This window comes from Herpailurus yagouaroundi, unplaced genomic scaffold (assembly GCF_014898765.1).
Source record: "Herpailurus yagouaroundi ecotype Mexico unplaced genomic scaffold, PumYag 187, whole genome shotgun sequence".
NCBI classification, from domain to species: Eukaryota; Metazoa; Chordata; class Mammalia; order Carnivora; family Felidae; genus Herpailurus; species Herpailurus yagouaroundi.
In genome coordinates, this window is record NW_024412418.1 from 28,010,719 (window position 1) to 28,029,655 (window position 18,937).

The 18,937-nt window shown below is 37.4% G+C and overlaps 1 protein-coding gene across 6 annotated transcripts in view; it reads right to left on the minus strand.

Moving 5' to 3' along the window:
* The window catches only part of GAS2 (growth arrest specific 2), a 129,598-nt gene that overhangs the window by 27,674 nt on the left and 82,987 nt on the right, over nt 1-18,937 (minus strand). The window contains exon 8 of one of the 6 annotated variants that reach the window (XM_040495608.1): nt 8,436-8,516. The exons of the other annotated variants lie outside the window; for them this stretch is intronic. Coding sequence (XP_040351542.1) covers nt 8,451-8,516 — 66 coding nt within the window. The 3' untranslated portion in view covers nt 8,436-8,450. Of the gene's footprint in view, nt 1-8,435; nt 8,517-18,937 lie in introns of those variants that run through there. 6 annotated transcript variants of the gene reach the window in all.

The following is an 18,937-nucleotide window of genomic DNA, read 5'->3' on the forward strand; positions in this document are numbered from 1 at the left end:
CATTAGGAGTAATGACTAAACATGAGACGTTAGGCAATGGACAGAGAGAGGAGGTGCATCCAGAACAAAGAACAGTATTTCCAAAGACCTTTAAGGAAACAACACAATGTGTCGTAAGAAGAGAAGTCCAATGTGGCTGGAGCAGAGCAAGAAAGACACCAGATGTAAGTGTAGAGGAAGTCAGGGTCCAAAACCTTTTACATTATTCTCTATGGTCTCCCCATCACCTTCTAAACCAGGTGGCGCCGGGGGTGGGACCAAAAAAAACTGAGAAAGAGGACAAGAGTTCATGAAGAAGAAAAATTCTATGGCCCATTTTTCTGAATTTTCTTGTGGGTGAGGAGTTAGAATTTACACCCACACCACAGAATCAAAGTATTCCCTGATTCTAGTTTTATCCCCCGCCCAAAAGGAAAAACACTGATGTGAGAAAAGACAGCGCTTAATGGGATCATTGTTCTGCCCTAGTTTATATAAGAATGAACAGACCAGACCAAAATATGCAAGTTGTCCCTCTCAACAGAACACTTCTTGTTCCCCTCTGTCTCCAACCCTTCTCATTTGCAAAAATAAATAAATAAATATAAATCTGCTCTTTGACAGAATCTGGCTTCTCAGAATTTTTTTTCCCCTTTGTTTCCTGCATACATTAATGCATTTCACGGAACCAGTGAACGCATACCCACTCGTAACAGCCTCCATAGTACTGAGAAGAGGTGGGGAAAAACCTATTAATGGTTTAAATAACCCAGGGAGGACACTAGAGGGCAGGTGTCTCCTTTAAATCTGCTGCAATTTCCACCCACTACACAACCACCACACCGCTAGGATTGTCGGTACGCACGCTTAAATTGGTCTCATTTTCCAGAATTGTTCAAATAGAAGGCAAAAAAAAAAAAAAAAATCTGCTACACTGCTCCTCAAATAAGCTGTGCTTTGTACTTGCTGTCTGTCATCTTTGCCTGCTGTTTTTGAGCCCGGCTCCTTCTCACCGTTTAGGTCTTACTTCAAAGATCACCTCCCTGGAGAGGCCATCCTTTAGAACTTTACCTAAGTAACCCCTTCTGACTTCTATTATTCTTTATTACATAAAATGTTTCCGTTTAACATTTGCCAGAACCCCAAGTTACCTTGTATATTTGCCTACTTGAAAATAATCTATCTGTACTACAAAGCATACTCCTTAAAGGCAGTAAATGGCTTTGTCTTATTTGACTACCCTACTCTCAGGAGCTAGAAAATAATTTGTGTCACATCTGTTGAATGAATGAATGAATGAATCCTCAGTTCTTTAAGATGAGTATTATTATAATTCACATTGCAGATGGATCACAGAGACGTTAAATAACTTGATCAAGGTTACACAGCAAGTTGATGATGGCAGAATCAATCACATTGACCTCAGAGATTCTTGTAAGCTATAATGTTTGTTCTTATGAATTTTTCGGGAAAAAGGTAATGTCTCGTATGAAAATCACCATTTTCAAATTCTAGTTTCTTCTTTGCCTCCTTCCTCTATTCTATTAATATCCAAACAAGCCTACCCTCAAAATACTATTCATATTTTTCTTTCCATTCTTTCTGCCACCATTTTAATTAATACTCCTATATTATGAATAACTGGAATAGCCTCTTACTTATTAGTCTCTCCCTGCTCCAATTGATAATTCTATATCTAAGCTTCTCCCAAATTTATTGCCTTACATTTCAATTTATCATGCTGTTGATCAACACCTTCAGTGGCTGTCTAACACCTTCAGGTCAAAATGGACACTTTTTGGCTTTATCCACAGTTGTCCCTAGCATCCTTTATTACATTATTCCCTACTTAAACTCTCTACATGATCTCCAGGTAACCTGGCCCATTCACTGTAAACATCTCTTGAGTTCTTCCTCTTCTTCCACCATGCTGGCCCATTATCCTCCCCAAATGCTCTCCCACATCCAAATCCCATTCATTTCTCAAAACCCTGGTGAATTTTCATCTTCTCTTTGAAAGCTTTCCAGATAAATCCAATGCACATGGGTCCACCTGTTCCTAAACTCATCAGTGCCTAGAATAGTGTTTAGCTCACTGTTTGTGCTCAACAAATTTTTGTCAAAGGAATTGCTGAATCTGTAATTGAAATCATGTCCTGTCTTTTGGCAACCTTTATCTTGTCTTTTTAAATTTTATCTGTGTTATCAATTCTTGGATCCCTTCCCAACTGGATCTTCAAGGTCTGAGGTCATAACTTCTATTCAGCTCCTTAGACACAGGATGTAATACCTGTTGTTTAAAAGATTACTCCACATGCTTTAACCACAAATAAAATTATTGGTAAGCTTGTGCTCTCTGATTTCTTGTATGGCTCAGAATTTAACAATAACTTCACCCAAAACAACAAGACCTGCAGACCTTATCAGAGAGACCACTTGAGATTCAAAAGTATATTCCACCTTTTCCTTCAGTTAATGTTTTAACATCATTGATATGCTGTGAAAGCAAATTCAAGTGTAGCCATTTTTCGTTGGAATCCTAGCTGCACTCTTTTTTAACTTTTCTGATCCTCATGATATGATAACCCAATAGCTATCACGTGTCAACAACATAAGGACACCAAACTAGGCACTTTGGATAGAAACTAGTATAAAACAGGGCCCATACACTTCAGGGTAGCAAAAGGTAACATACACAAAAGACATGCTACTGACCAATGCCATATTTTCTCAATGCTAAGTGAGTATCATCATTTAATAAATGCCATGGAAATTCAGAGGAAATGTGAATCAGTGACGACTGAGACATTATGGGAAGATAATCTCAAACTCTCTTCAAGAAGAGTGCAACAATTATGAAGTCCCTATACATGTCAGGCTATTCTATATGGTCCCTACCTTCTATAACTTTGTGATCTGTCACTTAGCTTTAATAGCTTTATGCATATTTTAAGTGAAAGACAAATGATATTAACAACTTTCTCTTTAATCCTTTGGACACTGATTTAGTCCAATCACAAAGAAGTCTTCTAACTGCTGATGCCAAAGCAGACACATCCATTACCTCGCTTCTATATGATCCTGTTCTGTCCTGTTTCATATCAGTACATGAGAACAGCCTACTCAGTTCTTGATATATGTTGGGGTCAGCAAAATATGGCCCATAGGACAAATCTACCACTCATTCTTTTTTTATAAATAAAGTTTTACTGGAACAAAGCCATGTGCTCATTCATTCTACATTGTCTAAGACTGCTTTTGTGCTAAAACAACAGAGTTGAGTAGCTGTGACAGAAACCATATGGCCCACAAAGCCTAAAATACTTATATCTGGCCTTTTACTATCTGACCCATGCCCTGCTTATTGTCTGTCTCCTCACAATCAGAATATGAAGGGATACAGTTTTGTTCACTGTTCTAACCATGAAACTTGTATTTGGGACATTGTAGGTGCTTAATATCTGCTGCTGACCACTTGTAGACTTAACAGGAGAGGATAAGTTGCATTAACAGGTACCTCTGAAGGCTCGGAACTTGGCCACACATCTGGAATCACTGCTTTCTGGGTATATATGTAATGAACTCATGTAAAGAAATTTGTAAGTGGCCAAAGAATACTCAGGGGAGGATTCTTGGCCCAAAGAACAGTTTTCATTGAAAATACCTTGGTCTCGCCATGGAGCTTATTGGGGGCAGAGCACTGTATTTTTTATAGCCCTGCTATGCTAAATGAAATATGTACTAAATCACCAGGCAGATCTGGAACTGAGAAGCTGGGTAACATCTGGAAAATAAGAGCTTAGGGTAACAAATTTCTAAAAACCTGTTGATAGGAGCACTAACCTGTGCCTTTTTATTAATTTATTTGACTCCTGTCAATTGACATTACCCAGAGGTTTAAAATAAAAAAAAAAAACAAAACACCACAGTTGTAAAATATAAAAACACCGTTTGCCACCATTCTTTTTTAGTTTCTATGAGTAACTTACAATTTTATCATATGTAAAATTCTCACCAAAGAAACTCCTTATTAACAAGCAGAAATTCTGACCTACTGAAACCCAGCCAATTCCTCTATGCCAGGCAGATGTGTCAGAACAAGCCAAAATCAACATGCTGGTTTTTATATGTTCTGTTTAAGGGACAAACAGTGTTTCAATTCTGAATAAACTATATGCCAAGATAGCCTCACCCAGTAGATCATAATATGTGTTACATTTCAGATTTTTATCAGACAACACTCCAGGCTGGGCTGCCACTGTCATGACCCACCTACTTCCCAAGCCAACATGGTTGAAAGGTATTCCTCCAGTGCTATACCTTTTCTATTCATTCTCTGTACTACAGCCTGAGTGAGTTAAAATGCAATCTATTCATATCTCTCCGCTTCTGAAAATGCTTCAAATCTCTGTACTGCCTTCAGGAGAAAGCCAAAGCTCTTATAGCACAGGAGGATCTTCAGGAGTTGACTCGTGCACCTGCCTACCTCACATCTCCCCTTGCCTCACACCTCTCTTCACCCTCTCCTCCCCTTGAGCCTTCTGATCTGATGGCTGCACTTCTAGGAGTTTTGACAATGCTTCATTCTGTCTTTCCCCTTTATGCCCCTTTCTCTTTCTCCTTTTTTCTCCCCTCTGGTGCTCTGAGCCTTTGTGCATGTTGTTTCCTTCCTGATTCTGCTTGAAACACTCTTCCTTCTAATCTTGGCTGGCTAACCTCAGCTTATTCCCGGAGTCTCATCTCAGACTTCTCTTTCCCTTGATAGCCTTTCTTGATTCCTGAGATCCAGATTAACAGGAAAACCCTAGGATAGGTAACACTCTTTTGGGAACTCTAACCCCCAACTAACGCCAAGAAATGTATCACATGAAAGATTAGTGAAAGATAGAGCTCTAATTTGATTTTAATGTTTCCCCCAACATGGCCTAAATTCTTAAAGTCAATGTACAAGCTCTGCCTTAAGCACTTTCCCAAGGCAACTCAACTATTGGTCTCTTAGATAAATATTCCAATGCTTTGCTATCAAACAAACAAAAAGTCTAGGAATTGTTCTTCTAAAATATGGTAAAAATGTTCTGTTCAAAATGGCATACCAAATATACTTTAAGCAAAGACATAACTCTTGGTTTGAAACCCTTCACTTTAAAGAAATCAGAGAGAGAATGTGGATGAAGATGAGCAACTTACAGTAGCTCCAACACCTGGTAATACAAGAAAGCACTGGGTTATTCTGGGGAGATACTTGTTACACAGTAAATAGGTTTGAAGATCACTGACTATGAAATTGCACATAGGGGCACCTGGGTGGCTCAGTTGATTAAGCATCCAACTCTTGGTTTCAGCTCAGGTCTTGATCATGTGGTTTGTGCGTTTGAGCCCCGCATCGGGCTCTGCAATGACAGCATGTAGCTTGCTTGGGATTCTCTCTCTCCCTCTCTCTCTCTCTCTCCTCTACTCACAATCCCTCTTTCTCTCTCTCAAAAATAAATTTATTTTTTTTCAATATATGAAGTTTATTGTCAAATTGGTTTCCATACAACATCCAGTGCTCATCCCAAAAGGTGCCCTCCTCAATACCCATCTCCCACCCCCCATCAACCTTCAGTTTGTTCTCAGTTTTTAAGAGTCTCTTATGCTTTGGCTCTCTTCCACTCTAACCTCTTTCAAAAATAAATTTAAAACATTGTACATAAATGGAACTTTGATGTATTTAACTAGTAATGTCCAGGCAGCAAACACTGGGTGGAGGCATTTTGAGTACCTCAACACCTCCTGCACCAGCCACTGGTTATGTAGAAACTGCTGTAATCTAAATGGTTAAAATGGTGCGTGCCATCTTTTTTGTAACCTGCTGTGGCAAGTGACATATTGGGGATAAAAAGAATTGATCTAACGGGTGTCAACAACAGCAGGCAGAAAAGGTAATCTTGCTTCAGAGAGAACGACAGTTCATACCAACAAATCCCAAGGCAGGTGGCCAATTCTAGGCCTATACAGGTCTGGCAAGATCTGAAGGTGGTCTAAATTGGGGAGACTAGGATTGTGGTGTGGCCTTGAATATAGAGTAAAGAGGGGTAGAGCATAAGTCCCACCTGTGGAAAGGTGTATGAAACGACGCAGGGAAAACTGAAAACTGGGTACAGACATGGATAATGAAACTCACGGATGAAGATAGCTTGACAGTCTCTCCAGCAGAAGTCAGAAAGGCCACAGGCCTGAGTTTCCTGTAGGGAACAGTGTGAGAGCAGGGTGGAATCACAGGAGGCAGACTGCAGCCTCCAGGAGGAGAAAGAATGAGGGCACTGGCCTCTGCTGGCCCCCAGGTAGGTTGACTCACGGGTCCAAGCTGTGAGAAATCTTCCTAAATCATGTCTGCCACTGTCTAGGAAACTCTTGGTACTCTCCCAGAAGCTCCTGAGTTCAAGAGTAAAAGGAGAAATAACTCCTGAAAGGACCATACCTACCGAACAATAAAACTTAGCTCCAGGAACTCTTTCTGTAGGCATTAGGGGGTCTCCAAGCAATGCCCCCCAGGAAGCAAGCCTAGATGTTGATTTTGGTGCATTTGACTCCAGTTAGGACAATGCCAGTGTTGTCGTTCTATGTCCATACTTAGAGCACACATGCTTCGAAAGAAAGAACAACAACCAGGAAAGGGATGTCACCTTAAAAAACTTGGCGACGTATATACTCCCTTCCTCTAAACTTCTCTGGGGAAAGAGGAGAAGGCAGAGAAAAAGGGAGAAGAGAACTCTGCACAGTTTTGGGCCTCCCCAAAGGGAGATGTGTACTACCCGCAAAGAACTGGCACACGAGCTTCGTTACAAAGCTCCCCTCTAAGATCCACAATACTTACAGGGATCACACTAACATCAAAGACTTTCTACAGAGACTCACCCTTACAATATGAAGAACAGTGATAAGTTAAAAATCTTTGACGTTAGTGTGATTGCAATAGGCATCATGGATTTTTAAACTTTAAGAACAAATAATTTTCAGGAAAGCAGGGAGAGGTGTGGTCATATCGATAGTGAAAAGAACATAGCCACTTATATACTTTAAACAAGGAAAACCTGTAGGGCAGCCTCTTCTTCTTTAACCAAGTGACACCTGAACAGTGACAAGGGAAACTGCACACCCAGACAGCAGGAGTGGTTCAGTCAGCTCTGGTGACGCATGGGGGTCAAGGCGGTCACAGCCAGAGTAGACCAACTGATTGAGATTTCACCTTCATTTAATAATCACTTGCTTCCCAAGACCACGCAATGTCTTTCAACAGGTCCAAGCAAAGTTACGCCCAGTGTTTCTGCCACCCGAGTCGGTCATGCACTCTGATGGTCTATGACATTCTCAGGTTCATTGAGAAGATTTTAGAAGTGAATTTAAGGGGACTCATCTCTCTTTCCTGCTTGCCAATTATTCATATGGATAACCAATGACATCATATTTCATTGTCAGAATTATCAGCAGTGTATGACCCATTATCTACATTGCTAAGCACAATCTGTATAAAGAAACAGAGCTTACTGAGAAACTGTATCCTCAGGCTTTCTGGTAGCTCTCTGCACACAGTATACACTCATGTATTTGCCAAATGAATAACAGAGCAGATTACGGATAAAGAAATAAATGTAACAATACTTTAGAAATCTAAACGAATTCTCATAATTAGCTTCAAGATACAGTCATCCTGTTTAAAGGAGAATTTACACAATGGGGCTTTTCTAACAACCATTTTGTAGTTATGTGGAATAGATAAGACCTACTCGAGTAGGCTACTTTTTTCTAAATCATAACTATTGATATTTAAAAACAAAACAAAAAAATGATCCAATGTTTCTACTTACACTGGCAACCTCAAGGCCTCAAATTCAGGTCTTATTCCATTCTCAACCTCTTTAACTTTTATTGTACTAAAGTGGTAAGTCACATGTGTTAGTTAAAGCACTGCTGATACATTGAGAGGTTAGGTGTGGTGTCAGAAGCAGAAATTTGGCAGGGGTTCATGAGGTTCCATGTGTTAAACCACAAAGGCAATTTGTGCAATGGGAACGGTATGGAGATATTGTGAAATTATATCGTGTTTCATTTTTATTCCACAAGGGTATTGTTTTTAAATATTTTAAAGCAAAGACTAAGCTGATACTGCATACAGAAGCCAAAAGCAGGTTTATACTTCCAAATAATTCTAATAACAAGCTCAGGGAAGGAACACACGAGGAACATGGAAATTGTACTAAGAAAAGACAGAAATCACTAGGTTACTGCCTGCCACCCACACACAGTAAGCCCCACCTTGCTGTTTTTACAAAGAATTATGGGAAAACCAAAGAAGAAACAGCATTTTAATACCTCGCTGAAATTTTTAAAACAGGTACAACATTCACGTTTAGGTGCCCAACTTTCCTCATTTGACTGGAGGCCAAGGTTCCACAGTGAAAGCAAAGTGGAGAGGTTTTCCCCTTAATTATCTAAGTAATTACCTTAAATGTCTGCTTTGCTTTGGCTGTGGAGACATAGTCACAACCATGAAGACCCTACTGAAACAAGAAGATAGGAAGTTCATAAAATGTTCTTCGTAGCCATTGCAGAGAGGTACACGAACATCACCTGAAAACGCAAATTGTGATCTCTTGCGATAAGATTAGAGAAAACTTTGTTTGTCAAGTTGCAGTAAGAACTGTTCCCATATTCCTTTCTATCCGATAGTGATAACTGTATCTTACAGTGATCCTAAGTGATAACTGAGGTATACGCAGACTGAGAATTGTAGACAGTGTTGGCTGTTGACATTTTAAAACACAAATGTTGGAACTACCTATTTTCCGGGGTCCTTTGGTCTTCTGCTCCTTGCTCAGAGCTTTTACCATAAACATGAGATATGGAAGAAAGTAATTTTACCAGGGAAAGAGACATCAAGTCTGTGTCTCGATTCCACAAGAAAAACAAACCACACTCTAGAGAATGTCTAATGAAATCCTGGAGAAAATTGTTAAGTTAAACAAAGTGTTTATTTTCTGTATGACATTTCCTGTTTTAGGGGAAAATCCTGCCATCTTGTTCTAACTTTGCTGATGCCTATTCTACTCATTCATTTTGGCCCTTTGCTCTTTACTCAAGGTCCTACCATTATATTCACCCTCAGAAAGTTGTGTGACACACAAGATACTCCACCATTTCCTTCTGTCGTAAGTTAAAATGTATGCAGAATCCTAATCTCACAATTGTCACATACTCACAAGGAGACACCTAGATTATTGGAAAAGAGATTTATTGTAAGTTCTTTAATCCGAACTGAAGGACGTGTCCCAGATTCTCTGCCTAAGCATCAGAGTTCCAAAGTAAAGTCATTCTTAGGAAACATTTCTTTCCCTTCCCATGATTAGATACTATCATGGCTGTAATTTTTTTTTTTTTTTTTTTTTTTGCAGTCAAAGAGGAAACTCTCATGCTAAGAATATTCCATCCTTATCTTTCCTCAAGTTGATATATGTCAAAGTGTTATCCATCAGATATATGAATGCTGTATATGAAGAAAGATCCCATTCAATCTTTGGTGCCAAGGTGTCAATTGAAATCCAGGTTTCTCTGGAATTCTTTCAGTGCTCGATGGAAATTTCCTTTTTGTTGTAAGATACTGAGTAAATACAGGAGATAGATAAGATTCTCAAGGTTGATTATGAGAGACATTCCTCTCTTTGCCTCTGAAAACACTTCCAGTTCTTTGTCATGTTGGCTGCAGATAGTTAGGGAAATAGAGGAGGTAGAAAGGTATTTTGTAGACATCATGATGGGAGAGGAATTTGGTGACATATACTTTGTGGTCCAAAGTGCCTCTTTGTGCAAGGTTGAAGCCCACCTTAGCCTTAGTCCTATCAGATGGGCAGGGAATGAGACTTTAACAATACTCCTAATGTTCTCTGTGCCATATGAGCTCCCATAATTTTTCTATTAACCCAGGACTTCAAAACACCATGATTATTTTTTTAAAAATCCCAGACTGGATAACATTATAATGACTAACACACTGGCAGATGATGACAAATGAATCTGTTACTGTTTGGATATTGCTGTTTGAGAATGTGACCCTTGGAGACTTTATGCCTAATGCCAAGGTTAGAAGACAGATTTGAAATCAGCCCTGCCCTTTACCTGCCTTCAAATGAGGCTTCAGACAATTTAATTATCTCTGCCCCACATATTCTATGAGGCTGGATTTCAAGAAAAAGAAGACAAATGGAATGTTCAGCGTAAAAGAGACTGTTAACCAAGGGAAAATGAAGAGTCAAACATTGGGATGGGTTGGTTTAAAAACAAAAGGATAAAAAGCCCTTTACATGGTGATAGCTCAAGAAATTATAATCTTTTTTTCCCATGGAATTTCCAGGCCCTTCAAATTTGTCTGTAACACATAGTAGATTAGAAAAACTCTGGGGTAAAAACAAGGCATTTCTTTATAATAGCCAAGAACGTTAGAACAATGTGTGAGTGTAGTGAAGTGAATGTGTGTAAGAAATGACAACGTGAAAAGAAAGCTACAACTAGAAGACTAATGTAATGTAATGATTTTTTTCTGGTGTTCCTTTTAGAGAAACAGGGAGAATGTCACCAAATAACTCACTGGGATTGGGATTTTTTTTGTAACATCATGATTTTTATTATAAAGCAATTTGAGTATATATCCTAAGGCCAACATGAAATCAAATATGATTAGTTATGCCTTGTTCCTCCCAAAATCTACACAAAGATTTCCTTAAGATCTTAGTATGCTTCTAACAAGATGGCAGGAATTGGCAGAATATACTCTGAAACAACACACAACCCAGCTTCAAATGAAAATGTTAATACTAATAAAATTTTGAACACACCATTCTAGTGAACTAAAATTTGATGTGAATCAGTAAGGCTCTTGCAATGAAAGGCTGGGCAGTTAGGTGATGGTGGCACTTACTGGGTCCAAGACTGAGAGTCCATGTTTTTACTGAGGAACTGAAATTCAAAATGCCAAGTATTAGAGGGAAATGCAAGGCAAAGTCTAAATTGACCAAGTCATGCAGACACTTAACCAACTGATTTTAATAAACAAGTCCTAAATTGCTATAATCAATGCTGTAATGATAAAACTTCCACCATTTTGACTACATTCATACAAACTCAGGATGGCCACATTTGCAAAGTGTGTTTCTTCATGAATCTTGCTACAATCTGTTTATGCAACTTGAGCCCATGGGATAATTATGATTATTTATTTATTTACTTTTAGGTAGGCTCCACGCCCAAAGTGGGGCTTGAACTCACAACCATGAGGTTAAGAGTTGCATGCTCTACTCACCAAGCCAGCCAGGTACCCCTAATTATGTACAATTTACAATGACAGATATTTCACTGGTTTGCTCTTTGGCTTCTAGAAGACTCATCAATAATTCAAGCACATGACACATTGTGCATAATTGTTTCTTTCCCTTTTGCAAAATAAATCACTGATATTTTAATCACTAAAAGTGACTCACATTTATATCAGCATAGGACATATAAACCCAGAAATGTTCTTGTTGGGATGATGACAAATGGAAGGAAGATAAAAATCTTGTAAACTTTACAATCTCATTACTGTGAAATATCTACTTTGCAAGCAAGGCCAATGATCCTTAATCAAAAACACAGTGAACAACTAAGGGTTTTCATTTATGTTAAGGTAAAAAAACAAAAAAACAAAAACCTTCAAAGGGAAATTTTATTGTGTGAAACTTAAAATATGTGGAATTTAATATATAAAAAACCATAATATGATTTAAACCTAGATCAAGCACTTGCTAGTTGAATTACCTTGGGAAAGTTGTTAAATCTCTATTATCTGCAGTTTTCTCATCAGTAAAATGTGTAAATTAACAATCACACTGCTTTTTCTCACAGAGTAGTAATGAAAATAAAATGAGTTCATGTATAAGTGAATGTATTTTACAAATCAGATAAAACTAAGATATACTTTACCACCATGAAGTACCAGCAGAAAAACAGTTAAGAAAAAAATGTTATTTAAAATTACTTGACATCCATTTTTAGGGAACTTGCTTTCAAAAGCATCAACTGCTATGCCAAAAGCGTTCAGGTTGCATTTTGTCCTAAGTCTAATTTAGACCCTTTCATAAAAGTATAAAAAGGTCTAAAAGACAATGTCACCTCCCTACTGTAACCATAGCATGTACAGAAAATCCTTTCATATATAATCAGATTAAAGAGATTTAATCTTAACTGCACAAAAGCAAATTGGAAATAGGTAATTACAGTAACTGTAATTATAGTAGCTTGAGAATATTCCTTAGATTCCAGAGTAAACTTTTACCTCTGGAAGACTTTTCAAATCTGGTCAATATATTGAAAAGAAAAATCACTGAATATATTGAACATTGTGAATGCCATTCTGGCTGGTTTTTCTGATTTTTTTTTTTTTATGGGGGTGGGGAGTGCTATTGTTTTACAAGATTCTTTGTTTCCTGGGTACTCTTCTTGTCTGACACCCCAACAGGGATTAGCCGTTCAACTCCATTTGTCAGAACCAACAAAGGCCTAGGCAAATTAGGAGCTACACTTTAAGTATGGATCACTTCTTTATGGATGCTGAAAGGTTGAACAGTAAGACTCACAACGTGACCCGCCAAAAGACTAGACGGTCTGAAATAGAAGGAATAATGTATAGTTAAAACCCTATCCCTGAAATCGGATATGTTGATTTCAAAGAGGGTTGACTCTTCCAGCTTTATGACTTTTGGCAAGTAATTAACTCACTAATGTTTGGTTTCCTTACTTTTAAAGCAGAGATAATAACAGTGCCTATCTCAAACAGTTGTGAGGGCTAAATAAAAGAATCCAAGGAAGTTCTTAGAAAAGCATCTGACACACAAAAACATTTGGCAAGTGTTATATAGTATATGTAAAGAAATACAGACATAATAGGCACAGATTAATCAACTTGAGAATTTTTTGACAACTGAAATGCCCAATCATTGAACTAATTTTACTCTAATATTGTACCTTTTCATTACATATACATATACATACATGTATGTGTATATACACACATACACACACATATTACTATATAAGATATGCACACACACATGCAAAGTTATCTTAATGGCAGGAAGGTTGTAGCAATGGAGAAATTGGAAATGCAGATCATAGGACCTGTGCTTTTCTTCAGTGAAGCCATTTAATTTCTCAATGCTTCTGGAAGTTAAATAATTTTGATTTGTGGCTATTGAAAAAAAATCATCCATTTATTTAGATGCAGTGCAATGGCAAAAGAAAATGATTGAAGGTGAAAGAGTCAGACATGTATTGTACAATATGGTAGGTAAATCCTGCTAATCCAGTTAGAGATGGATAAAAATGCTTCTCAGGTCAGCTGAAAATAGATACAATTCTTGAAAATCTTCTCAATGCTAAGTGGTCAATAGTGACATATTCTCAGGGAAAAGGGATATTTGGTGTTGAGTTTTCATTTATTCATTGTTCTTCACACTTGATACATTTGTTAACAATTCAATGGAAGACGAAGTGAATTCTCCAATAAGAACATAAAGAACTGTCCTGATATATTAGCAAATCTTTCCATTCTTTTTTTTTTTTAATTTTTTTTTTAACGTTTATTTATTTTTGAGACAGAGAGAGACAGAGCATGAACAGGGGAGGGGCAGAGAGAGAGGGAGACACAGAATCAGAAACAGGCTCCAGGCTCTGAGCCATCAGCCCAGAGCCCGACACGGGGCTCGAACTCACGGACCGCGAGATCGTGACCTGGCTGAAGTCGGACGCTTAACCGACTGCGCCACCCAGGCGCCCCCTTTCCATTCTTTTAAGAGATATCAAACTGCATTTTTTCCCTTGCTTTCAAAAGTGGTGTCAGGTGTAGTAGTGGGTACAATCTTGGACAAAGTCAACTTTCAGTTTCTCCCTGGTTAAAGGTTTTCAGACTCAAGAGATGAATCTATCGGAAAGATAGTACTTCATCAGCTAAAATTTTACAACAATGGTTAATCACTATTTTGCATTCATCCAAGATCTATGCCTTTCTCAGAAAAAAAAAAAAAAAAAGGTGAAGAGGACTTATTAACATTTGCAAAGTCCTTTGAGAGATGTATTACCAAATTGTAAATTACATCCATGTTATTAGCCCAGCCTCACTGAACATGAATAAGTTACAAACAAATGAAAGTGTTTTTAATGGAGCAAAACTATTATAAAAAATAATTTAAAATCTGAAATTAAAGTGTTTGGATACATTTTTAATGCCGTTGCTTGCTTTTCCCGAATTAGTATTCAGTTTTGAAGCAGTTGGGCAAAGAAAGGGATCCAATTTTAAAACATTCACTTTCTAATAACAGCCATGTTTCTCTCACCATGGATTAGAGCACTATGAATGCTGCCTGAGATTTTACATCTATCAGAGGCAAAAATGGCCATATTTTTTCATAGAAGTGAATATAAGCCATTAGATAGTTTTGAAATCATAACCACTGCTCCCATAAATTGCTAAATGAGATGAAGGGTTTATATTCGTGTTACTCAAAACATGAATTTTTAACATTCAGCTGCTGAGTAATGGCTGTTTGTGCAATGTTTCCACTAAGATAAATGAAAGTTTTATTTTCCCTGCCAGTTGTTTAAAACTCCTTTGCATTTTTACACAACAGCCCATTTTTCATTACCAGGAAAGGTATGCAATTGGAACCATGCTACTTTTTACTCACAGTAAATCAATATGTGTCATAAGAGCAAAAAAGAAACTAATATCCCTCGCTATCATTGGACCTTCCCTTAGAGCTAGTCCCAGAAGATACTGCCAGGTTGGGTTGCTATAGTAACAGAGCTCTTGTGCCTCTCTTGCTTGGTTTGTTACAGTGAATTGATCTTTATCACACAGGTATAAACCTGAAGAATTTTTATGGTAAATAAGAAATTACAAAGAATCAATAACAAGGTGTTTGACCTTTCCATTGATCTGAGATGATTTAATTCAAAAGTAGTATTAAGAAGGTAACTCCCTAAGATTTCAAATTCCTTTGCTGACTTCCAATTAAATTATTCATTGTCTTTTCTTTAGGCTCCTTAAGCAGTCCCATTTCTTAAAATGTAGGGGAAAAATACCTTGACCCATTAGAGTGTTAGCATGGAACCTCATACGATTTTACCCAGCTGTGAAGGTCTGGTATAAAAATGTCTTGAAACGATATTAATCTACTTTAAAAATATCTACAATTAGCAAGAAGATTCAACAACACCCTACTGGCAATACAGAAGAATTAAATTCTGACTTCTATAAAAAAGATCACAGTGCAGAAAATATAATTTGTAATACATAGAGTTCTACTTTGTTTTGCCTAATCAACAAGATAGGCTATGTAAAGCATTTAGAACAGCATCTGGCATACAAGTAAACACCCAATCCTAATAAATATTATTATAATTTTTATCACTATCATAATTCAGTCAAACACATTATATCCCTTTCTATACAGTAGGCACTACTGATTATGCAACTGTAATGACCTTTTCAATCCAAATATTTTTAAAGTAAAGATGATATAAGGAATACACTACTACGTGGTTGAGCCTTAAATATATTATAAAAAGCTGCAGGTCCTTTTTAGAGGACCAGCCTTGTGGAATAGCATACTTGTATTTGATGGACATGCCCTAGGGAGACAGCTTCGAGAGGAGTGTAGTATTATGTGTTTGGGAGCTGGGACTTCAAATTGTTTATCATACTACCTACTTGAGACCTTAAACTCCCTAAGACTTTGTATTTTCATCTGTAACAAAAAGATAAAAGCAATTTCAAAACCAGCTGTGAGATGGAGAGAATCTAGTGAGGCAATATATACAAGGTACCTGCTGAAATGGCTGCTATAAATGATACTTGTTACATTTTAGCCCTCTTTCCTTTAAAGATTTTCCAGTCATTCCTTATGTCATAATTTCCAAATGGAACTTGAAAGTAAAAATGAGCATAAATTCAGTATTTCTTAGCAGTACTTCAATATATATGGGTTGCAACTCTGGCAAATGGTAGAAAACTTTCATTTCAATAGAATTCTATGTTACAAATTATTTTTCTTAATTTGCTTCAGTTGATAATGTCTTCCCCGAAGTATGTTTTCATGACCTCCTATCCCAGGATGATGCGATACTTAACATTGTATCTTCAGTATTTCCCCACAATGATACACAAAAGTTTCCAAAATGATCATTTCTAGTATCTGAATGGTTATATTTTTCCATCATCAGACATGCAAATTATTTCTAATTGTGTTGTTGTACAACAAATCTCTTCCTTCACGTAGTGGTTTCTTTCCTTTAGATTAGAGGTTTCAAGTTTCAGCACACATCAGAATTACCCGGAGGGCTTGTTCAAACAGATGGCTAGCTGCCACCCCAGGTGAGGCCCAAGAATTTGCGATTCCACCAACTTTCTAGATGATGCCAATGCTGCTTATCTGGGACATCACTTTTTTTTTTTTTTTTTTTTTTTTTTAGTGTAGTCTTTCTTTTTTTTTAAAAAAAAACAAGCTCTATGCTCAACATGGGGCTTGAACTCATGACTCCAAGATCAAGAGTTGCATGCTCTACTGACTGAGTCAACCATGCACCCCGCAGGGAGATCACTTTAAAAGTTACTATCATTTATATAGAATATTATCATCATTGAATTGGGACTGACAAATTGAATAGTACATTTTCATGGCATCTAAGAAATATTTCGGAAAACCCTTCCTACAAGCTTATACAGATTTATATTGGCACCTGACTTCTTGATACTGGAAGCCTGTGTAGAAACCAAGTAACTGAATGAACGAAAACACTGGAAAATGCGCATGTTTCTCATCCTCAAAATCACAACTTTAGGCCTCAGATCCATGTATTTATATTCCAGAGATACATAGCATGGCCAAATGGTAACATCCAAACATCTGCCACCACAGAAGTCAACAAGGAGCTTTTTGGCATCATTGTCCAATTTCAAGTCAGTGAAACATAACTGAAATACCTCGGAGGAAAGAAAGCACTTAGCTTGCTTGTCCACCAGATAGTTCAAAAACAATGTCACCCACTGGAAGATGTAAGGCAAAAATCTGGCTTCAAGAAATTGTTTTTACATTTAGAAACAAGAGCATCGTGACTTTGTTAGGGGACTACTTGCATGCTTGCCTAAAAGACACAGTCAAAAATCTCAGACATTTTTTATATTTGGGTAGACATTAGTCTCTCAACCTTAAATGAAGATATATATGTGTATAAACAAACATGCCCACATAAGCATACAGATGTGTGTACATAAGTACACATGCATAGCCAGATATGCAAAGTAGTTATTCATACCTTGCTTTCTAGAAACTCACAGATAAGACATATGCTTAGCAAAGACAACATCTGCCAAAAATGTCTTCTGGGCTCTTTCTTTCTAATCTGCAAACATTCTTGTATTTTTCATTCTGATTTTTTCTTATTATAACTTTTTGAATGTATAAGAAGAAGTTGCATTCATATACATAATAATCATAAAACCATACGTAGGTAAGGTGATTGGGTGTTGTCAACAAACCTTGAAATCAGTTAGCAATGAACTTGTTAACTCTGGCTTATGTTGAGAAGCGTAGATCAAGAGTAAATGTACGAGGTACAGACTTATTCGGAGAATCTTGTATTTATGACTTTCTAAGGGGTAGAAAGTCTCTGTTTTGGCAATTGTATTACCTTTAAGTAAATGCTAAGTCAACAGTCTTAACAGACCTAAATGACTCTAAATTGCTCTTTGGATGGACAAGTTCACTATGGCCATATGAAAATACTGCTGTTCTCAGGATGGACAGAACACTAGGGGATAAATGATAATATACCATGTATATTTCACCGTTTGTACATGTTACATAATAATATGCATAAATGTATTGACTTATAATGTAGTAAATATGACCATACCTTGCAGCCTCAAAAGAGATACGGCAAAGTTTAAAATATGCCCATGTTAAAAGTGCAAAAATAAAAACCACAGAACTGCAATTCAGGGACAGGGAGGCAATCCACCCCTAGTGTGTTTGAGATTTTGACTCTAGGCACTTAGTACTTAATCCTGGTATTCAGAGCAACTTAAAGTTAAGATGTTAGCAGCAACAACCAATTGATCATTTGAAAACCAATACCCTAGGCATTTTGAGTAGTAACTGTCAGCTCCTTACAATAAATGAGTGCAAAATGACAATCAATTAAATATGGTCTGCGCCACAAATCAAAAAGTATTAGCCAAAGTGCATACACATCAATGAGACTTTTTTAGCTCGTGAATTCAGTGTAGAAGAAGAAATAGGGAGACAGCATATAATGAAAGGTGGATATAGTCTTCATGTGAAATTTCAGCTCCTAGACGCAACAGAATGGGAGGTAAAGGGAAAGCAGAGACAAGGAGAGGGGTGTTTTTAAAATCAACTTACTCCATGGTGGGGGTGGGGTGGAGAATAGACTCCTAGCAAGCTGAGGGATAAGAATTTCAACGAATACGTATTAATATAATTTCCTTTTTTGGCAAACAGTTTTAGTTTCCAATTTATGCAATGACAGTAAGTTTCCTTTTAAAAGGATTTGAAAAAAAAATGGACCAATTTTAAAGTGAAACCTGTTGTGGAAAAAAAAAACAGTATAAATTACCTGTGGACGTTGCAAAAAGAGAAAGGGGAGGACTACGGGTCATTATAACACTGTTCTACAGCACTTGTCATAGCTGAGTGATGCCCTAACTGAGGGAATGACCATATCCCAGTTAACCCTCTTAGTGCACTTGGAACATCAAAAGCATGAAACTGAATGTGTGCGATATGTTCTGCTTTGTTAACTGACATTAAATTCAAACACTATCACTCAGGACTTGGAGGCAACTGTTTTCAGTAAAGCAAATCTCAATACC